This window comes from Parus major, chromosome 4 (assembly GCF_001522545.3).
Source record: "Parus major isolate Abel chromosome 4, Parus_major1.1, whole genome shotgun sequence".
Classification (NCBI taxonomy): domain Eukaryota; kingdom Metazoa; phylum Chordata; class Aves; order Passeriformes; family Paridae; genus Parus; species Parus major.
In genome coordinates this window covers 6139843-6160846 of record NC_031771.1, presented here as the reverse complement: position 1 = coordinate 6160846, position 21004 = coordinate 6139843, and the positions used below count along the sequence as shown (strand labels likewise).

At 42.5% G+C, this 21004-nt stretch overlaps 1 protein-coding gene across 2 annotated transcripts in view; it reads left to right on the top strand.

The window, feature by feature from the left end:
* ANKRD50 (ankyrin repeat domain 50) overlaps nucleotides 1-14837 on the top strand; it is a 39935-nt gene extending 25098 nt beyond the window's left edge. For both annotated transcript variants that reach the window (XM_015625571.3, XM_015625573.3), the window contains exons 4-5: nucleotides 5773-9320; nucleotides 11547-14837. In XM_015625571.3, coding sequence (XP_015481057.1) covers nucleotides 5773-9317 — 3545 coding nt within the window. In that variant the 3' untranslated portion in view covers nucleotides 9318-9320; nucleotides 11547-14837. The remainder of the gene's footprint in view (nucleotides 1-5772; nucleotides 9321-11546) is intronic.
* The last annotated feature ends 6167 nt before the right edge of the window (nucleotides 14838-21004 follow it).

The following is a 21004-nucleotide window of genomic DNA, read 5'->3' as shown; positions in this document are numbered from 1 at the left end:
AAAGTGGCACAGAACATAGTTTTATTTTTATTTCACTTTTAGCTAATGGGCTAATTCTAATGCTTCTTCTAAAATGAGACTAAATCTTGAAAGCACAGGAGTCGTGCTTACAAAACTAATTCCCTGTCTTGAAAAATCCCTCATATTATTTGGAAAACTTGAGGTATTTTAAAATCAGGCAATTTTACATAGATAAATTGGAGCAAGCAGCAGCTAATTTCTCATTAGCAGCATAAAGGTAAATAGGCAAAAGTGCATATGTACAAATGGTTTAAAAGGCTTTTTTTAATAGGCATTTACCTAATTTCTTCTTCTTTTGCTAGACACGTAAATCAAGTATCTGTGGCATCTGACTTGATTATATCCCTCAGTAAAACACTGACATTTTTCCAAGGAATTCCTTCTCAAGCATGAGTGCAGCAGTGCAGCACAACCTGTGCAGATGTCACATCTCAGGGAGCCGGAGTTCTCATGAGGTTAATGGCAAATACCAGAAAAATACTGCAAAATTCAATAAAATATCAAAAGTGGAGGTGAAAGGGTTTAGTTCAGCCTCAGAGGCAGCTCAAGTTCCATTCACCCACTTGAACATGACAATGTCTTCCGTTCCTCACATAACCTTTTATTTGTCATTCGGTCCCAGACAGACAGGAACTTCTAGGAGTTGATATTTATGGGAATTTGTTCTTAATTGGAAATCTTGGGAACATGTCTTTCTCATGTTTCTACTGTTTACTGGTCTGAATAGATGTGGAGGGTTGTTTACCTCACAGCTTTTCCAAAAAAATTAAAAAATAAGCAAAATGCAAAAATTTTAGAGGAGTACAGTAAAAAATCACAATGCAGCTTTTCTCAGAAGCCTCACTTTGTTGGTTGGAGCTACCCAAGTAGTTCTCTTGCTGAATCCCCAAATGAAATCAGTTGCCAGATTTGGAGCTGAACCTTTCTGCCATTCCAGAAAATAAATTACATGAGACTACTTCAGGAGAGATTGCTTCCAAAATTAAAAATAAAAGTTGCCCTCTAGTTTTCCATTGTAGGCTTGAATTTATTTGGGTAATTTCATGTTTCTTTGAAGTCTTCATGGGAGTTGGATTCTTACTATAAAAGATAAACTCTATATTTATGTGGTTGTAAAATTTACTTTTATAATATTGAAGATTTGAAGAAGCTTATTTCTTGCTTAGGTTTGGGGTTTGGAAAGAAAAATTATTTAGAATGCTTTGGAAATATATAGAGAGCTCTTAATTACTGTGTCCTTTCTTTTCATTACCACTTTGAAAGCATTGCACTAGGGAATTTCATATTTCCTTGTAAAAAGTTGTGTGTGAATTTGGAATTTAATTGCCTTGTAATTAAAGAGGAAAGACTAAATTATTTTAAATGGACTATTACCTGTAGATGTAATTAAATCAACTTCTGTGCAGTGACACGGACCAGCGAGAGCAGCCTCAGTGTCTTGTAGCACCTGCAGAAGAGGCAGATAAATTTGTAATGCACAATATACTGCAAATGCACTAAAAGCTAAGTGTGCTGCCTGGGTCTCCAGGTGCCCTTTACTCTGCTGGATAAGTTATTCTTTTTGAGCAGGTGTGCATAAATGCCCACAGAAGTGCCTAATTCAATACATGTTTAGATCAGCAGCATAAATTAATAATGCCAAATTACTGCCATCTTTGTAATAATTTGGATTACTCTAAACCTAACAATTCAGTTAAATACATTAAAATGTACTTGAAATTTCTGTTATGTGCTTATGTAAATCCATTTAAAGATATAAAGGTGGAAGGGTATTTTTAAGTATTGAAACTTGCTAGTTAATAGGTTTTTTACTATTAAAAGTATGAAAAAGTTGACACGCTATAAAAGTATTTATAACCAAGATACTTTTTTTTCCCCTTTTGAATGACCCTAGGTCTTGCCAAGGAATACATTTGGAACAGATTTGTTTACAGAACTGCCAGAATGTAATAAATTAGAACAATCCATATTGGAGCTCCCATTGGGTTGGAAGTGATGTGTTGTAAGAAAAATTTTAACAATGCAAGAAGCAGGGTCGTGGGACTGCAAGTTCTGTCTACTGTAACTTCTGTTTTGCTAAGCTTAAGTAGTTCATGGGAATACATCTGAAACAAAATGAGCTTTCTCTTAGTATTTTGGTCCTTCTTGTCCATGAAAGTGACTTATTGTATGGGGCAGGGTTGAAAAACAAGTTTGCAGGAGCTTTGTTTGGAAATGTAAAATGACTTCATTTAAGCAGATATTTGGAGGAAAAAAACCATAGCTTTGTTTTCCTTCTTCAAACTAGCAACAAAACATTCAGACTTTAAAAAATTCAGTTCTATCTATCACGCTTCTTTTGAATTATTTGCTTATTATAGTATGGCTTGATGCAGTGGTTAAAATTAACATCCTGTTTATGTCCAAAATTCTGTTACAATGGCAGTTTGTTAATCCCAGCCCTTAAAGGACGTTTCATCCCTGGGATGTGTGAAAGTCTGTATGAGTGTTGTGTTCTTCTTGCTATTCAAGCTTATTTTCAGATACAATATATAGGATCTCATTAACAAGGAATGTATGGAGATACTGCAAAAAAGGAAAAAAAAGCAATTTTTGGCTTCCATAAACATGTAGCCAATCAAATGGTTTAAAACTGCTCTGAAGCCCTCTCAAATTTACTTACTTTTCTGAAGAGCGTAGATATTTGGTATATCTCAGGTAAGAGCAGATCAAGGTAATATTTGTAGCTCTAGTATGGAACAACATAATCTGATCATTTTAGTGTGTTTTGTGTTGGAAGAGAGCTTAAATACCATCTAATTCCAACCCCCTGCCGTGGGCAGGGACAGCTTCTACTGTCCCAGGTTATCCAAAGTCCCATCCAACCTGGCCTTGAACACTTCCAGGAACGGAGCATCCACAGCTTCTCTGGGCGCTGATACCTCATTTAATCAGGGGAAAAAATGCCTAACACACAAAACCTTCCTTTTTTACTTTTTTATTTGGAGTGCTTAGGGTTTGGGTTTTTTTGTTATCACATCCAAAATGCTCATGTTCACTTTCCCACCCATTTTGAGGAGCAAAAATGAAAATGTTTTTTCAAAGACCTCTTGCAAGACAAGCAAGAGTTTTCTGTTTTTGAAGCCCCGAGACTGAGACAGAGGCGCTTAAACAGCTATCACTGCAAGTTTTCCTGTGAAGGCTGGGAGTCAGGGGAGGTGAAGTGTAATCATTAGTCAGGCAACACTGAGCATCAGCTGAAATCTCAGGATTGGTGTTGTGCCAGTCCGTCGGGGGTTTTCTCGTGGCAGGGAAATTAAATCTACTGCTGAAAAAACACTTGAGCGATGTAAAAATAAAAATAGCTTACATTTGCAGGTATATATCGGAAGGAAGGATGTGGGATTAATGGGAGAGGTTGGGGATTTTATGAGCAGGGTCATTTAGGTCTAAAGATGTAGAGAATGAGTTTGCAGAGCTCCCTGTCTGTTCTCGTTCAGCCAAGGGACGGGGACAGATCTGTGTGAGGCGAAACAGGGCAGTTCAGAGGAAGGTGAGTGAACAGGGTGGTTGTATTTGCTCCAGACTGAGCAAAGCAGAGCTGTTCCCTCTGCAGACATGAGCCAGGCAAAGGGACACTTGTCTCTAGTTACAGCTCCTTGTATGCGTGTGACTGTGGGTCCATGCACCAAGCAATGCCCTGGCTTTGCTGTTATTTTTTCATTTCTGTATCTTCTGAAGGATCCTGACCTAGAAACAGCTTTTCACTTCAAGTGGGAGCTTGGGATCTGCAGAATCACAGGGCATTGTCTGCTCTTACTCAGCAAAGTTTTTTATTTGGGTTATATGCAAGAATTAAGGGCTTCCCAGAGTTACATACAGAATATTTTAATAAAGTACATAGTAAAGCAATAAGTTATGCCATCCAACGGGTCAGGTTAGGACATTACTTGAATTTGTGGCACATTATGGTGGATAAAGCTGTTCCTGTGTTTCTTTTTACAGAAAAAAAAAAAAAAAAAAAAAAAGCCTCTGGAATGGAGAAAGATTATTTTCTTCCTCCTGGCCTTCTCTGTCAAAAATCTTCAAGTAGCAGTCAGTCTTGCATGTGTAGTCTTATCCTCTGAACTGACTGAGCAAAAGTGTCCTCTCCCATGATCTCATTTTGTGGAGAAGCATGATTTTGTTTTAGGTGTTCTATTGGTTCAGTCCTGTTTGTAGTGCTTCCATAACTACTAAGGAAAGCAAAGTATTTTCGTAACACTTCCAAAGTTGGCCTCTCTGTTCTCATCTGTCCTGTTTGAATAGTGTTCATGTAGACTAAACAATTAACTGAATGACTTAATGGGACATTCAGAACCTCTGCTGAAGCCACTGGGGAGCAAAAACCACAGCTCTGTTACCAGCCTGAATTTGCTGTCAGAACAACCTCACAGACTGAGCAGTTTGATCTACAGAGTATTGTTTAAATACAATAAAAACACAGATCTAGAAGCAACATCCTTCAGAGGCTCATTTAAAATGATTTTTTTTTCCATGGAGATGGGGCCAGAATTGAATTGAACACATTGATCTATGGTTGCTTTTCCTTCAGTGTAATTTTGAGTTTTGTTACTTAGCTTTGGTTTGAAGAGCAGACTAGCTGAGCTGGCTGTAAGGAAGGGATCACAGCCTGTCCCTGGAGAAGTGAGGTGCAGTTCTGGCCTGAAACGCAGTCACTGAAGCTGCTGCCTCCGTGACCTCTGTGGTTTTCCTGTAACTTCCGCAAGAGCAGCGTTCAAACAATGCAGAGTGTGTCATTAATCAGAGAGGGTAGGTCCTCATCAAGTGCTTACCTTGGCCCTACCAGAGCAAATGTTTGAAATGGCAGAGGCAGCTGTGTATCCACACGGCTGTGCCGTGGTTCAGCCCCATTCCTGAGAATCTTACGGCCGCTAAGGCGGCGCAGGGAACTTCCTCGCATGTGCTGCTGGGAACGGTGTCCCTTTCCTTGAGTGGGGAGGGGATGGACACAGTCTGCGTGTATGAAATAATGTCCCTTTCTCCTCTGAAGAGTAAACAAGCTGGAAAAACAGTGAGATCATATGAGAGAACTTAAGTCTTTATACAGTGAGTCACCTACCAGAGAACCAGGGTGTTTAGCTAGAACGCAGTCCTCATTTGCAAAAAGTAGGTAATTTTCAATGAGCAGAGGTCTAAAGATGTTTAAAACTATTTTTGAGTGTCTCTGCTGTATCATAAAAGCTTTTGGAAGAAACTGTGGTTGTCAAGTTAGTGATTTATATACATTTAATCATGCATATGCAGCAGGTGCGAATACCCTCTTCTGTAATTAAATAAGCATAATAATTGTTTTAATCTAAGTAGCTGAAAATTACTTAGAATTCCATTGTTAACCACATTGGAGAAGGGATTATTCCTTTAATAATATAATAATACTTAATAATCTTATTTTGGTTGCAGTTTTGATCATTTCACTTAGGTATTTAGTATGGTCCAAGGCAGATGCACAATGTCTAATTCAGAGTGATTTTCAATAATTTCTGTTAATAGCACATATTTTTTCTTATCGTAGATGATGGTAACAGTGCATCTAATTGTCAAAGGTTTCTGCTATTATAATTAATTTCTATTCACTGTGTTTACAGGGCAAAATATTTTATTGTAGGTGTTCCCACCCAAAAATGTCTTGGCTTTCATTGACTCTTCTCTCAACATTGAGTTAAGCTGAACTGGATCAGAAGTAATTGCAACTTTCTCCCCTCTCAACAGGTTTTCGAAAAATAAGTCTGGACGACCTCCGAAAGGCTTACATTGTGAAAGACGTGCAGCAATATATTCTGCATCGTTTGGATCAGGAAGAAGCCCTGAGACAACACCTCACAAAAGAAACGGCAGAAATGCTGAATCAGCTTCACATCAAAAGCAGCGGTTGCTTTTTGTATCTGGAACGTGTCCTAGATGGAGTTGTTGAGAATTTCATCATGTTACGGGAGATCCGTGATATTCCAGGAACATTAAATGGCCTCTACCTTTGGCTTTGTCAGAGACTTTTTGTGAGAAAACAGTTTGCAAAGGTCCAGCCCATCCTTAATGTAATTCTTGCAGCCTGCAGGCCCTTGACCACCACAGAATTGTATCACGCGGTGTGGACCAAAAACATGACGCTGTCGATGGAAGACTTCCAACGCAAATTGGATGTCCTATCCAAAGTCCTTATCGATGGCCTTGGAAATACAAAAATCTTGTTTCATTACAGTTTTGCAGAGTGGCTGCTGGATGTAAAGCACTGTACACAGAAATACTTGTGTAACGCCGCAGAGGGACACAGAATGCTGGCCATGAGTTACACCTGCCGGGCAAAAGATTTAACGCCGTTAGAAGCTCAAGAGTTTGCATTGCATCTCATTAATTCTAATTTACAGTTGGAGACTTCAGAGCTGGCTTTGTGGATGATATGGAACGGCACACCTGTCAAAGACTCCCTGTCAACCTTAATTCCTAAAGAGCAAGAGGTGTTACAGCTGCTGGTAAAGGCCGGTGCTCACGTCAACAGCGAAGATGACCGCACGTCTTGCATCGTCCGGCAGGCCCTGGAGAGGGAGGACTCCATTCGCACCTTGTTGGACAACGGGGCGTCCGTAAACCAGTGCGATTCCAATGGGAGAACGCTCTTGGCCAACGCGGCGTACAGCGGCAACCTCGATGTGGTCAACCTGCTGGTGTCGAGGGGTGCGGATCTGGAGATCGAAGACACCCACGGGCAAACAGCGCTGACCTTGGCTTCTCGGCAGGGGCACACCAAGGTGGTCAACTGCCTCATCGGCTGCGGGGCCAACGTCAACCACACGGACCACGACGGCTGGACGGCGCTGCGGTCGGCGGCGTGGGGGGGGCACACAGAGGTGGTGTCCGCGCTCCTCTACGCTGGGGTCAAAGTGGACTGCGCAGACGCTGACAGCCGGACGGCGCTGAGAGCGGCGGCGTGGGGAGGGCATGAAGATATTGTGCTGAATCTGCTCCAGCACGGGGCTGAAGTTAACAAAGCTGACAACGAGGGCAGGACGGCTCTGATCGCGGCTGCATACATGGGGCACAAAGAGATCGTGGAGCACCTGCTGGACCATGGTGCAGAGGTGAACCATGAGGACGTGGACGGGAGGACGGCGCTGTCTGTGGCTGCGCTCTGTGTGCCAGCCAGTAAGGGACACGCCTCGGTGGTCAGCCTCCTGATCGACCGTGGCGCTGAAGTCGACCACTGTGACAAGGATGGCATGACTCCACTGCTGGTAGCCGCCTATGAAGGACACGTGGACGTGGTTGATCTGCTTCTGGAAGGGGGAGCTGATGTTGACCACACGGACAACAACGGCCGGACGCCGCTTCTGGCAGCAGCCTCCATGGGCCATGCCTCAGTCGTGAATACTCTCTTGTTTTGGGGTGCAGCTGTTGACAGCATCGACAGCGAAGGTAGAACAGTCCTGAGCATTGCATCTGCACAGGGCAACGTTGAAGTAGTACGGACTCTGCTGGACAGGGGGCTAGATGAAAATCACAGAGATGATGCAGGCTGGACACCTTTGCACATGGCAGCTTTTGAAGGTCACAGGTTGATCTGTGAAGCTCTTATAGAACAAGGTGCTAGAACGAATGAAATCGATAACGATGGACGGATACCTTTCATATTAGCTGCGCAGGAAGGTCACTATGATTGTGTGCAGATGTTACTGGAAAATAAATCCAACATTGATCAGAGAGGCTACGATGGGAGAAATGCTCTCCGGGTTGCTGCCTTAGAAGGTCACAGAGATATAGTTGAGCTACTGCTCAGCCATGGAGCAGATGTGAACTACAAAGACGCTGATGGGCGGCCGACGCTTTACATCCTAGCATTAGAAAACCAGCTTACAATGGCTGAGTATTTTTTAGAAAACGGTGCAAATGTCGAAGCAAGCGATGCTGAAGGAAGAACAGCACTCCATGTTTCCTGCTGGCAGGGCCACTTGGAGATGGTGCAGGTGCTGATAACGTACCACGCTGATGTGAATGCTGCAGATAACGAGAAGAGATCCGCTTTGCAGTCTGCTGCATGGCAAGGCCACGTGAAGGTCGTGCAGCTTCTCATCGAGCATGGCGCTCTGGTTGACCACACTTGTAATCAAGGTGCTACTGGACTCTGCATTGCAGCCCAAGAGGGGCACATTGACGTTGTCCAGATATTACTGGAGCATGGTGCTGATCCCAATCACGCTGACCAATTTGGGCGCACTGCTATGCGGGTTGCAGCCAAAAATGGACACTCCCAGATTATTAAATTACTGGAAAAATACGGTGCATCGACTCTGAATGGTTGCACTCCATCTCCAGTCCACACAATGGAGCAGAAACCCTTACAATCAGTCTCCTCCAAAATGCAGTCCTTAACCATGAAGTCCAATAGTTCAGGGAGTACTGGAGGAGACATGCAACCTGGAATGCGGGGATTATCCAATGGGCCTGCACACGCCTTCAGTTCTCCTTCGGAGTCTCCAGATTCCACGGTTGACCGTCAGAAGTCATCTTTATCAAATAATTCCCTGAAAAGCTCCAAAAATTCTTCTCTCCGCACCACGTCCTCGACGGCCACCGCTCAGACGGTGCCCATTGATAGTTTCCACAGCCTGTCGTTCACGGAGCAAATCCAGCAGCATTCCCTGCCACGCAGCAGAAGCAGGCAGTCCATTGTTTCCCCTTCTTCCACAACTCATTCCCTAAGTCAAAATCATAATTCACCCAGTAGCGAGTTTGAATGGAGCCAAGTAAAACCTAGTTTGAAATCAACGAAAGCGAACAAAGGGGGCAAAACAGACAACTCCAGCAAGACTGGGTCAGCTGGGAAAAAAATAAAGCAGAGTAGTTCCTCCCAACCCAAAGTGCTAGAGTATGAAATGACTCAGTTTGATAAACGAGTGCCCATTGCCAAATCTGGCACGAGCATGCCACTCAAATCAATGCCACCAGAGCCACAGTGCAAAATTTTGGTCCCTCCAGCTCAGCAAGAAGTTGGTCGATCTCAGCAGCAGTTCCTGATTCACCAACAGAGTGGGGAGCAGAAGAAGAGAAATGGCATTATGACAAATCCAAATTACCATCTTCAGAGCAATCAGGTTTTTCTCGGCAGGGTTTCTGTCCCACGAACAGTGCAGGACAGAGGGCACCAGGATGTGTTGGAAGGCTATCCCCCCGCAGAGACGGAACTCAGCCTTAAGCAAGCCTTAAAACTTCAGATTGAAGGTAGCGACCCAAGCTTCAACTACAAGAAGGAAACACCATTGTAAAAGGTAACTTACCCAGTCACAAAGCAACCAAATGCCTGCATTTCATTTAAAATGTGCTAAAATTAGATTTTGTTATTGCTTACCATCATAATTGCTTATGTGATGGATGTTAAAGTCTTAACCTGGCAAGTATTTCCTTTGCTGTCAGCTCAAAGCACCGGCCTTAGAGGAGCTGGATTACTGTTGTGTTGTCTGTTGAATTCAGTCGCTCAAATTGTGCCCCACTGTCTTTGATCAATTAGTTTCACGTAGCACTGATGTGGAATTTCATTTTCAAACGTAAGGACGGATGAGAATTTCTGTTCATGGCATTTTCAGATACAGTCTGTATTTCATTATTTACAAAGATGCTCCTCAGAAAGTTTCTGAAGGTTCTTATAAATTATAAGCAACCACTTTTCTGAATGTGGATTTCAAGGGTGAAGCATAAGTATAAAATACTATTCTAAAGCTTCAATTTTATATTTTTGTTGCTGTAGAGGTAATCCTCCTATAAAAGAGTTGGCTTTTCTCAGTGCAATATTATAATCTATATAGTGGTACCAGCTTTCTGACCATTCTGTTGTTCTTAATCAGTGGGGGTCATTTAGTTATCTCACCTCCTCTTCAATACTGAATTTTAAGCTGGAAAAGTAATTACAAGTCTCTTTTTCAGACATGAATTTTCAGTGAGTCAGCTAAAATAGTTCTATTTTTCTCCCTCTTCCTGTTGAGGTGTATGTTTTTTAGGGTATTTGGAATGCGTTAGTATGTTTCCTATTGGAATTTCAGAGAAGCATCATGTTTGTGAAAAGTGTGCCCATCTCTTACTGCTTGCTCGCTTATTTTTGAAAACATTTTTTTGTGCATGAATGCGGCATTTCGGAGAGCTCAGGCTGCTGCTCCTTAGAACAAGAATGTTCTTGCCAGTTCTGACTCAGTTCTGCTGCAGGTCATCAAAGACAGTGTTTCTAGGGCAGTTGCAGGTGGTGCAGAATCCACACATGGAAGGTTTTCAGCTGTCAGAAACACATAAACGTTTCCCAAAATGTCCTGGAAATCAATTTTAACAGAATACATCTGTAGATGTAGCTGAGGTCTCTGGAGAATTGCAGAGCGATAGAATATTGTGGAGCACCCTGTTAGGTTGGCATTTTGGTTAAATTAAAATGTTTGAAACAATAAAGTGTTTCAAAAATATCTGCACTAGAGCCTGCACATTTGTAAAATGCAAATTTTACCAGAGGGTCAGATGAGTTGTGGGGCAGGACAGCAGAAACAGGCATAGAGAGGAATGTCAGCTGGGAGAGAAAAGTCTTTAAAGGTTCATAAAAAGTTACAAGGACTTCAGATTCCCACAGTAGTGCATCATGCCCATACAGGATTAGAATTTATTTGTAATTTTTTCCTGCTTCCATAAAACTTTAAAACATATAATTAAAGATTGTATTTCCTAACTCTTATGTGCCTGCACCTGATGTTCATCACTTTTCTTTCATGTTATACTTTATTACAAATCCATTGCATGGTTCTGACGTAGCATGTGTTCATTTCACCTGACCTGTCATCAAAAGACTGGGTTTGGTGAATTTTTCCATCTTCCTTGATTTTAAAACAGCATATAAAGAAATCTGAACATTCCACATCTAATACTAAATTTTGGCTTTGCTTAATCTGGAACAAATGGTGTGTTACTGAAAATTCAGGGTTTCTCTCAGTGAAGTTCTTGGTTTTGCAAATGGCTAAAAAAATGAGGTGTGGGTAACCAAATGGTTCCTTCTGCTTTCCTCTTAACACTTCCAGAGCGTCACTTTAAAGATGGGAGTTTAGAACAGTTCTGTGTGGATTATGAATTGCTTGGCACAGGCTGTAATTTACCTCCTCTTTTGCTAAATCTCAAGCAGAAAAAATGGTAATTTCCCTGACTGGTGGATAAATGAGTCACCTGTGGGGAATCACATCAGAAATACTCCATGGTAGCACCACAGGAATGGCTTTCCTTCCCGGCTGCTGCTTCCCAGCCTGACCAGGAAGCTCTCCTGTTGTGGGGACCTTGTAGCTGCTTGGGATGGCAGAGAGCACAGGGAATCAATCACAGGACTGGGCTTAGCCAGGAAACGCTTTTCCTCATCAGGTTGTTGTTGTTGTGTGCTTTTGACTTTGATTAGGGATGATACAGCTCCATTTCTGACAGTCCTGTTTGTGTTACAGACTATTTCAAAGCTTAATGTTTTTCTTTTATACTTCCAGGCCAATTCCATGATGCTGTGAACAGAAGCGCTTCTGCTCCCGATGATTTATCAGCTGGCTGGGATGAAAGCAAACAATGCTTGTTTAGTCCACCTAGAAATTCAAGAATGTGATTCCTACAGTACAGTTACCTTAATTACTGTAACGTGCCTACATTTTCAGGCTGCCTTCTCAGTATAACCCTCTGTGCTTCAAAATTTTATTTTGTGTACTTTGTATTTAACACACAGAATGAGCACTTTTTTTAATTGCAGAAAGATACATGCTGTATTTCCCTGACCACAGCTGAAAATGGTAAGAACCAGGAATTCTGATTTCCTATTCCAGATCGCTTGGTAGAGGTGCATGTGCCACAGTGAACTGTGTTATGGAAAAGGCAGTGCTTTTTGTATTTATTTTTCTGTGGCTAAAGAAACTAAGCAACGAGTTTGTCACATTTGCATTGTTGTCATGTATTGTCAGTTCCCTGTGTACTTCAAAAGGTTCCCTCCAGAATTACGAGTCTTGTATAACAGTATTTTATAAATACTGTACTTGTCTGTTCTGTCTGTGTAATTGCTGTTCAGTGGTGGCAAAGAAGTCGGACTGCAACCACCTGCAGTGTCTTTTGGATTTTTTAAGAGGCAAAAATGTACTCTCTGGTACTACAGCACCAAATCTGGATGTCAGACTGGGACCACTGAAAGCAATAGGCAAATTTTGGACACTTGGTCTTCAATAGCCTCTGTTACTGCTACGGTAATGAGGTAACTAATATGGGTATGTCTGAGGTGCTAAAAGGTCTGATCCTGCTTTCTTGTATATCTCTATACATTAGAAACAGCTCTTTCTCTTTTCCAAGGTAAAGGACTGTGTTTGGGAATGTCAGTAGAGCAAACCACGGAAAATGCAGACCCTTTGTGAGCAAGGCTGAGAGAACATGCAGCGAGAATGCAGTGGAAAAGCACAGCGACAGCGTTGCCTGGGGAGTACAGAGATTACTGAGTTAGTCCTGTCCTGAGACAATAACTCCTTAAAGCACAAACTTGTATGAATGTGGTTACTGCTTCACGGGGATTAGGTAGAGCCAGCGTGTCTCTGTACCTGGAGCACGGTTAATCAGCAGTCGGGAGAGCGGGTAATGGAAAGCTGGCTTCACGCTCTTACAGCAGAAATATTTTACTTGTGTGAAAGAGAGCAAAGTCAAGGTCATTGTTGTGAAAGTGAGCAGTGTGAGTTTTTCCTTTGAATGTGCACATCTTACTTGCACAGTTCTGCAAGTGAAAAAATGAAACAAGTGGGTTCATTTTCTCCTACAAATGCGAGCTATATTCTACTCTTCACCATTACACAGCCTTGCTCTTTAGAAAATAAGCCTATTTTTGTATGCAAGTATTTCTTCTAAAGGCTTGGATTTCATCTTTTTCATACTCTAATTCTGATCATTCCAGAAATAAGATGATAGAGAGCTGAGGTTATTTTTCATAGATGATTAAGTAGATCCTTAAACTTTGATGAATGGCCCCTGGATGTAGATGTAGTGCATATTCTGAGGCACTGAAGGCCTCCATGTCTGGTTGTTATGATCAACTGTCATCAGAATACTTTTTTTTTTTTTTTTTTTTTTTAAAATCTTGCACCTCCATTCTTATTTGCTTTTTTCTAAATGTACAAAAAAGAATCTTTTCTAGTCAGGCATTCAGCATATATTAAAATTAGATGTTAGAAGCTGACACACGGCAGTATGGATTATTCTGGATGTTTCGTGTATTGAATTTCTTGTCCCCGTGGGACAATTATAAAATAAACATAACAGGAGTCTGGCAGAATGGGCTTAAGAGGGTTAGTGGTTTAGAAAAGAGAAAGTACCAAAATGTTCTCAGCAAACTTGTTCCAAACCTCAAGTATAGTACATTTGCAATACTGTGCAAGAATATGGCTTTTCTTAGTTATTAGGTGTATGTTTTGTTCTGTGGAAAGGGATCCCTGAATGCCAACATTTTTTCTACTGACCTTGGCTGTCATTGGGATTATATTTATTTAATTTTATTGTGTTGTTATTGATTGCACCTTGTGGACAGAGGACGTAAAAATATGGCCAATTTCACAAGGGGCCGCAACTTACAGATAGTCTGGTGGGTTTTGTGTGAATAATATTTACATTTGAAACAGTCACTGGGGAAACCCTCTCTCCAAATCAGCAGACAATAGACCTGTAAGAAATGTTTTCAGAATGACAATTCTGAAACTTTTGCATATTTTGAATATCCCTTTGGAATAGGGCATGAATTGCTTTAAATCATCTGTTTTCTCAGAAGGTCTGTGTAATTCCAGCACTGCTGTTGTGTGTGATTTTTAGCATCACCATTTGTGAGGGTTTTTTGTGCCAAGCAAAGTTGCTGTTCCCCGGTTGTTCCCTCTGCTCTGCCCTTTCCCATCTGTAAATGGAGTGGTGTGAGCAGAGGGGGTGTAGCTGTGACTCAGCACAGCTCCTTCTGCCAGGGCAGCAGTTCTCACCACCCAAAAAGCCCAGATAAAATAGGAATCCTGTTTCTCTTCATCCCATTTCGCTGGTCCTTCCAAGGTCATCTCCACAAGACATCCAAAATTCTTGATGGGAGAGCTGGGGAAAAAGACTGTTTTGTGGACACAGATATCAATACTGTGTGCATGTGGAAAAACTCATCTGGAGAGAAATGCATTAGGAGATACCAAGGCACAATTGATGCATTTTTGTCTTCTCTGTGATCAGTATTGAAAACATTACCGTTTCTTTAAAACTAAAAAGGTGTTTTCCCTCCTCAGTTACTCTGCTATGCAAATGTCTGTTATGCTTAATATTCCCCATCTGAACTCCTCAGTTAACTTGGTTTGCAGATAGACTGCTTTTTCCTGGAGTGGGTTGTAAATAGCCTTTAATGTACATTGAATGAATTTCACATTGTAAAATTTTTATTTTATTCCTTGTATTATATTAAGCGAAAATCCCTGTGTATATTAAAGTGCATAATAAATATATTTGCTTTTCAGCAGACATCTAACTGTTTTAATTTTTCTACCTCATTTCCTGGGACATTTCAGGAAAAGGTTATTAAACTTGATTAACTTTCATGTAGTACTAAATGAAGCGTTATGTGTGTGCCCAGTAAGCAGCCCAGTCTAGCAAACCTCAGACCCTGGCATTGGTTCCTGTGGCTTTGAGCATTTGCAGGATAAGATTTGCTGCATGTCCTTCTGTTTAAAATGACCATTATATACTGTAAATACCATGAGGGCAAATAAATTCACTATTTCAGTTGCTGTTCTTTACTAGTTCAAATGGATTTTGTTAATTACTGTCTTGATGAGTGTTTCTGTGTAGTATTTTCAGCTCAAGCAAAAGCTCTCTTAATGATGGTGGCTACTTATTTTTCTTGAATGTGTTATTAGGAAAGGTAGGGGAGAAATGTTTTCTGGCAATAATACCCTTTTGCCCTGTGATCTTGTCTCACTCCTTCAGATCATAGAGCCACCATCATTTCCCTGCAGAGGGTTTTTGAGTGTGAAGCAGGAGTTTGGCTGTGCCTTCTGCAAATGATGTTTCAGGTATTCTGGTCCACACAGATTCCAGCAGCTGGCGCACGTGGCTTGACTGGTTCCTAAAATTAGGTTAATGGCAGAATTGTCCTTATCTGCTGACTTGTTTTCTGTGGATTTCTGTTGTCTCTCACAGCAACTATTGACCCTCTTTTGTTAAGTTCTCCGCCTGAAATAACAAAGTATGAGATGCGTTAATTCAGTGGCTATTTTTCATTGAAGCAAAGAATTTTCACTGAATTCATCTTTGAATAAGTTCTATTACGTTCCAGAGACGGACATTTTCTTCAGATAAGCACTGTAATAAAATCTAAATAAAATTATACAACACCCATTTTAAATCTCTCATTCTATGGAATATACACAATGACATTGAATAATGCTTCACATCTTCTGTGAGATGTGAGATCTCTGCAACAATTTGGCTTGTGCATTAGATGTATTTTCCAAAAGAAAGCTGAGATGGGTTGGCACAGTAAACTAAAGCCTTTCAGTTGGAGGCCCTTGGAGACACAGCAGTGAGAGTTTGGCCTTGATCTAAATCCTAATCCTTTTGTGCCACAAAGAGTCACAGAAACAGGGTATGGGACTTAGAAATCTAGTTGGCATTTTGATAAAGAAGTCCCCAAATGTATATGTAGATAATATAAACAGGTTGACCTTTAGAATTAAAATGTAATTTGCTGATTGCAGGGACAGAATAAGGCACTGGGGTCTGGTTGTTGATTTTGGTTTTTTACTTCCCCCAAAACCTTTTTTGAGGTAACAACTTTTAAGCCTGCATCTCCTAGGGAAAAAAGTTGTTTTGAAATATTAAGATAAGTAATAAACTTCTCTTAAGAGTTAAGGCTGTGAGCAGAGCTATTGTGTTCTTGTGTCATGGTGAACATTACACAATCTCATAGAGACACTTTATCCATAAATGACAAGAGTGGACCTTTATTATGATTTATTCTGTCATTTTCCATGATGCTGGCTATCCAGTTCACCATTGTGTTTTCCCCAAGAACAAAACATTCCAATCTTGCTCCAGCTTTAACAATATTGTGATGGTTCTGTTGCTGTTTTTTCGTGCTGCTCTCATAAAAGGTGTTACTATTCACCAGTAAATCCCAAAGCACTTCACAGAAAACTCAGGAGAAATACAGGAGATGAAGATACATTTGCTCTGTCAGTTGCTGAACAGGCTCAAAACAACATCAGGAAAAGCCCCTGGGCCTCTCTCAGCACTAGGCAATTTGCCTCCTTGAATAACCTGTTGTCTGCCATTAACTCATCTCCTGTTGTTTTTTTTGTTTTTTTCAGTTGCTTTTTTTAGTTGCTTTTTGTGCATTTGCAGTGCAGTTCTCTGGGGGCTGTCCATGCAGCTGGGAGCTGCCAGCTCCAGCTCCTGGCTGGCTGCTGGAGCTGTGGGAGAGGAGTCAGCTCCGCTCTGGAAGCTGCTCCGCCAGCAGATTCCTGCAGAGTTGGGCCAGGGACCTCCTCATGGCACGAGGGAGAGCTTGCCAAGCTCTCTCTGGAGTTATGCTCATTTTTCCTCCTGCAATCAGAGCTTTCAAAAAAAATAAAAAAACAGAAAAAGCCCAGGCTTATCCAGGAGCCTCGTTGACAGGTGAGAGCTTTGTGAGAGGCAGTACTGAGCATGCATCCAAGCCTTTGTGTCCCAATGCCAGTTTTCTGCTAATGTAATGCTCTGGACTGAGCGGGAGATAAAGCAATCTGAATGTTTGTGTCTCCCCTGTGCCTTGGTTAGCTGTCAGCCTGCGACGAATTAATGGGGATGCCTATTTCTGAAGGCTGTCATTTGAAGGTATTTGTGGAGAGATAAGATCCTTTTAGTGGCACAGTACTGAAAGTAGAGAAGTGTTTCAGAAGCTGGATAGGACCAAGTTGCATGCTTCCCCTTCCAGCTGGCCTTCTCCATACCAGGAGCAGGAGCAAAAGAGCACCTGGACCGGTGATGTACGAGGTTTAGCCGCATGAGAAGAAAGCAGGGAGGAAAGGCTTATGTCATCAAAGTGTCTTCAAAATGCAGCTCACTCTTTGCCACATCTGAAAACTTTACTGCTAAAGCGAATCTTGAGATGATTAGAGGGTGCATAATTAAGAGTCCTCATTTGGCTGCCGGAGCTGTTCACTGCAGACCGGGAATGAGGCATAAGCGCATTCGCTCCGACTCTGTTGCAGTGTTGGCCCTGGTAACACCGTGGTTAATTCACTCTACTTGTGCTCTGCTGAGATTTCCCACAAGAGTACTGGATGGAGTTGGTTTTGAAATGCTTCTGCTAATTACTTTTTTTAACATGTGAAATTAATGAACACAATTATTCAGGGACATTGTCATCTACATGGGGTCGTGACTTCAGCATTTACATTCCACTTCCACAGTAGTATTTGAAGAGCGTGGTTCCCTTCACCTGAGGAGAGGTAGCAAAATCTGTGCCTAAATTGATACTAAAGTGCTTTTTGGATCACACTGCTGGCTCATTTACATGCAGCCTATTTTCTAAAAAGGGTAAGTCTTTCCTCTTTGCCAGGATGGGATGATGGATTTAAGAACAGCCATTTCAGGACACACCAGAAATTCATCCAGCCCTGCAATCTGTCATTAGCAATGACCAATATCAGATAGGAATAGAAAAGTACAACAGCAGGATAAATTTTCAGTGATTTTTTTCCCCAAAATGTTGTCTAGCTGTTTGTGGTTCAGGGATTTCCAAACCCAGAGACAATGTCTTTTATCATTAATATTTTCTGTGGCAGTGTTAACTAAACCAGGAGCAAGTGGCTGAGATAGAAAAAGTGCACTGTAGTTTATAAATAATATTTGTTCTTTAAGGGTAAAACCACTGGACAATCAGCTCCTGAACACAAGTTTAAAGCGGTGAGTGGATTTTTACCACTAAATGTCCAAAAGAATTTGGTCTGGAATAAATGTGGAACAGTTCCTATGAGCATTATACAATGCAGAAAGTGAAGATACTATTTGAAGTGTAAGGATTTGCTCACATCTGCTGAAAACCTGTTTTGCAACAAACTAGAAGGAGCATTTCTGTGCCCCAGAACCATGTGGGGAAGTTGGTTGACCTTTTTTGCACAGAGACAGGACAATCCCAGGAACATCAGAGTTACTCTTCCCTTATTAGCAGCACGAACAAACTTGAATATTGATTTACCACCTCTCCAGCTCTTAGCCAAAGCCATCAGATGCTGGTAATAGGGAATGCATGCTTTCAAAAATGAGTGTTTTCCAGATTAACAGCGGGCACAAAGGGGAGCACAGGTGCAGGAGCGTATTTCCATGGCGCTGCTCGGCAGTGCCGCTGTGCAGCACGGCGGGAACCAGGTGAAAAGGAAAATTACTCTAGCAGATGTACTCCCTCCTGTATTTCCTAAGCTCCCAGTTTGCCAAGCCGTATCCCCAGGATAAAGCACTTTCCCTGCAGAAATAATGACTATTTGCCTTTTCAATCTGTTTTCATTTAACTCTGGGATTTTCACAGATCACACGGACAGTGACTAGAAGTTGCCAAGTAGCGTCAGTTGCTTTAAACTTGATATTCCCCACACTCCTAATCTGCTTCTTCAGAAACAAAACAGGTTTCCACAACCAAGGTAACACCATGGTCGAAATATTCCTTGGCTCCTCCAGTTTTCCCACTCTGGCAGAACCGCTAGGTTTGTGGGCACCGTGCCTCACATGGAAAAACCAGGCTCAATTAAATCTGCTCTGTCCTCATTTAGGCATCCTAATTATTAGGGGGCAGGGTGGTACTGAGCGTGGAGATGGACAGACAGAGGATGGATGTGGAAAAGAGGCTTGGTCTGTACACGTGTGTTTGTTACATCCCAGGGGGAAGAGTGGAATGCCTTGTTTGAGCCCCCAGCTCCACGGTGAGCAGCAAGGGCTATCCAGAGAGCTGCCCCTCAGTAACACATGAGAGACTGGGAATCGAAGCCTTCAGAAACACACCGGGGGCTCATTTTTTGGCTGTCAGTGCAGAGCACGGGGGCATGGCAAGAGCCACACCAGCAAGGCTGTCCTCTGCGTGGATATAGCATGGGATGTGAGGTATGGGAGCTCATCGGCCCAAGAGGTTGCTGAGACTGACAGAAGGGGCCCTGAAAAGTTAGGTGTGATCTGAAGACCGAGTTAGCGACAAAATGTCTTCATCCTCCTCCTAATGTAGTCTGGGCTGTCCCCTGCTTGGGAACAGCTGGTGGGAGGACTTTGTTTGGATATCAGGGCGCTGCCGTAGCCTCGGGGTAGAAAGCAGGCTAGCGCAGCGTGACCCCTCCCTTCGGAGGAGGACTTTAATCCGTGCATTCATCAGCCTGAAATTACATAAGGCTATTTCAGTGTGGTTCTTCCATTCCGGGGTCGTTTGCCTAAGTGTGTTGTGCAATTAAGAGCAGCGATAGCTGGCTGTGTGCAGCCCTGCTGGGGCTGCGGTGTGGCCGCTGCATCCAGGGCTGGAGCACAGCAGCTTCCATGGGGATAAATTCCAGCCACCACCCGGACTGACGGCTGCCAGCAGGCTTGGCTCCCCCGGGAACCAGCCGAGGGCTATTCAGAGAGCTTCAATCCCTCTCTAAACATGAAATGCCGCCAGTGTATGACACAGTTCACCCTCTGTTAGCTGAGATTAAGCAGGGAGTCTCCAGGTACACTCCCTCAAACGCTAGCGCTGCGGGATGTGCGTGGGAACATCCACACAGCAGGTTTGCTGGCCCCAAGGCAGAGCTGGCTTTTCCTGACCCGTGCCTGCTCCTGCGGGGCTCATTGAGCACTGAGCAGGCCGGAGAAGGTGTTTAAAGCCGACACAGCATCCCCAGAGACAGGACCCAAGAGGAGAGACCCCGCCTGTATCAGCCCAGCCCCAGCGCTGCGATCAGCACGGTGCCCATCTCCACTTCCTTCCCTTCTTGGCTGGGTTTCCCCACCAGCACCAGGGTCAGAACAACGTCTCTGCTCGTTTTCCACAACCCTTTTAATCCCCAAATAACCATTCAGACTGAAGTTTGCTGTACAGTGAGAAGGTAATCCTTGAGTTTAAGGTAATCCAAACGGAGCATGATGGAAATAAATGCTGCTTCACTCGCTGTTACTATTTCATCTGGCAGTGGGCGAAGGATCTTTAGGAACGGCTGACTAAAAAAGGAAAGCTCCTTCACACAGCAAGAATTTCCATACTGCTTTTAAAAATTAGTTAAATAAAATGAAAGAAAGCAACCCTGAGTCCCTTTCCTCCCAGCAGACTGCAGCGTCTCAGAAAGAACAATGCAATATCGTGTGTGAAAATGCAGGCTTAACTCCCAAATGTTTTCCCTATCTCTGTTTTTATTGCTTCAATAGCAGCTTATGAAACATTAGTGTAAAAAGACTCAAAGCATGAGTCTGAAAAGACACAGAAAATAAAAGTAAATCCCACGGGAACAACAGTCACTGTCCTTCAGCATTCCATTGTTCAGTGGATAGGAGCAGAATGTCAGTCATTTATCACTTATTGATCACTTTATTGCTAGGCGTTAGTGTAGGAGCTCTGTAGCTGAAATTCCACTGAGAGAGCAGTGTTTTATTGCAGAGTTCAAAACCCATGAAAAAACACTTCCAGAAACGTCTGTGATTGCATTTAATCTGTGACAAATCACAGCAGAATACGGTTTGGCCAGTCCCTGGCATTAACCAGACACAGAGGGATTCAAGCTTCGCCATTGTACAAGAAAATGACTCACATATTCCTCTTTCATCCTAAGGGACAGATGAAAAACTGATTGCAGGCTTTCTTGCCACTATCCTTTTTTTTGCCCTTGGACCAGTCCTGTGCTCAAGCTGGGTTCAAGGAGAATGAAAGATGTTTATGTCTAAGAGATTAAATATGCTTTGGCTGTAGCCATGAGTT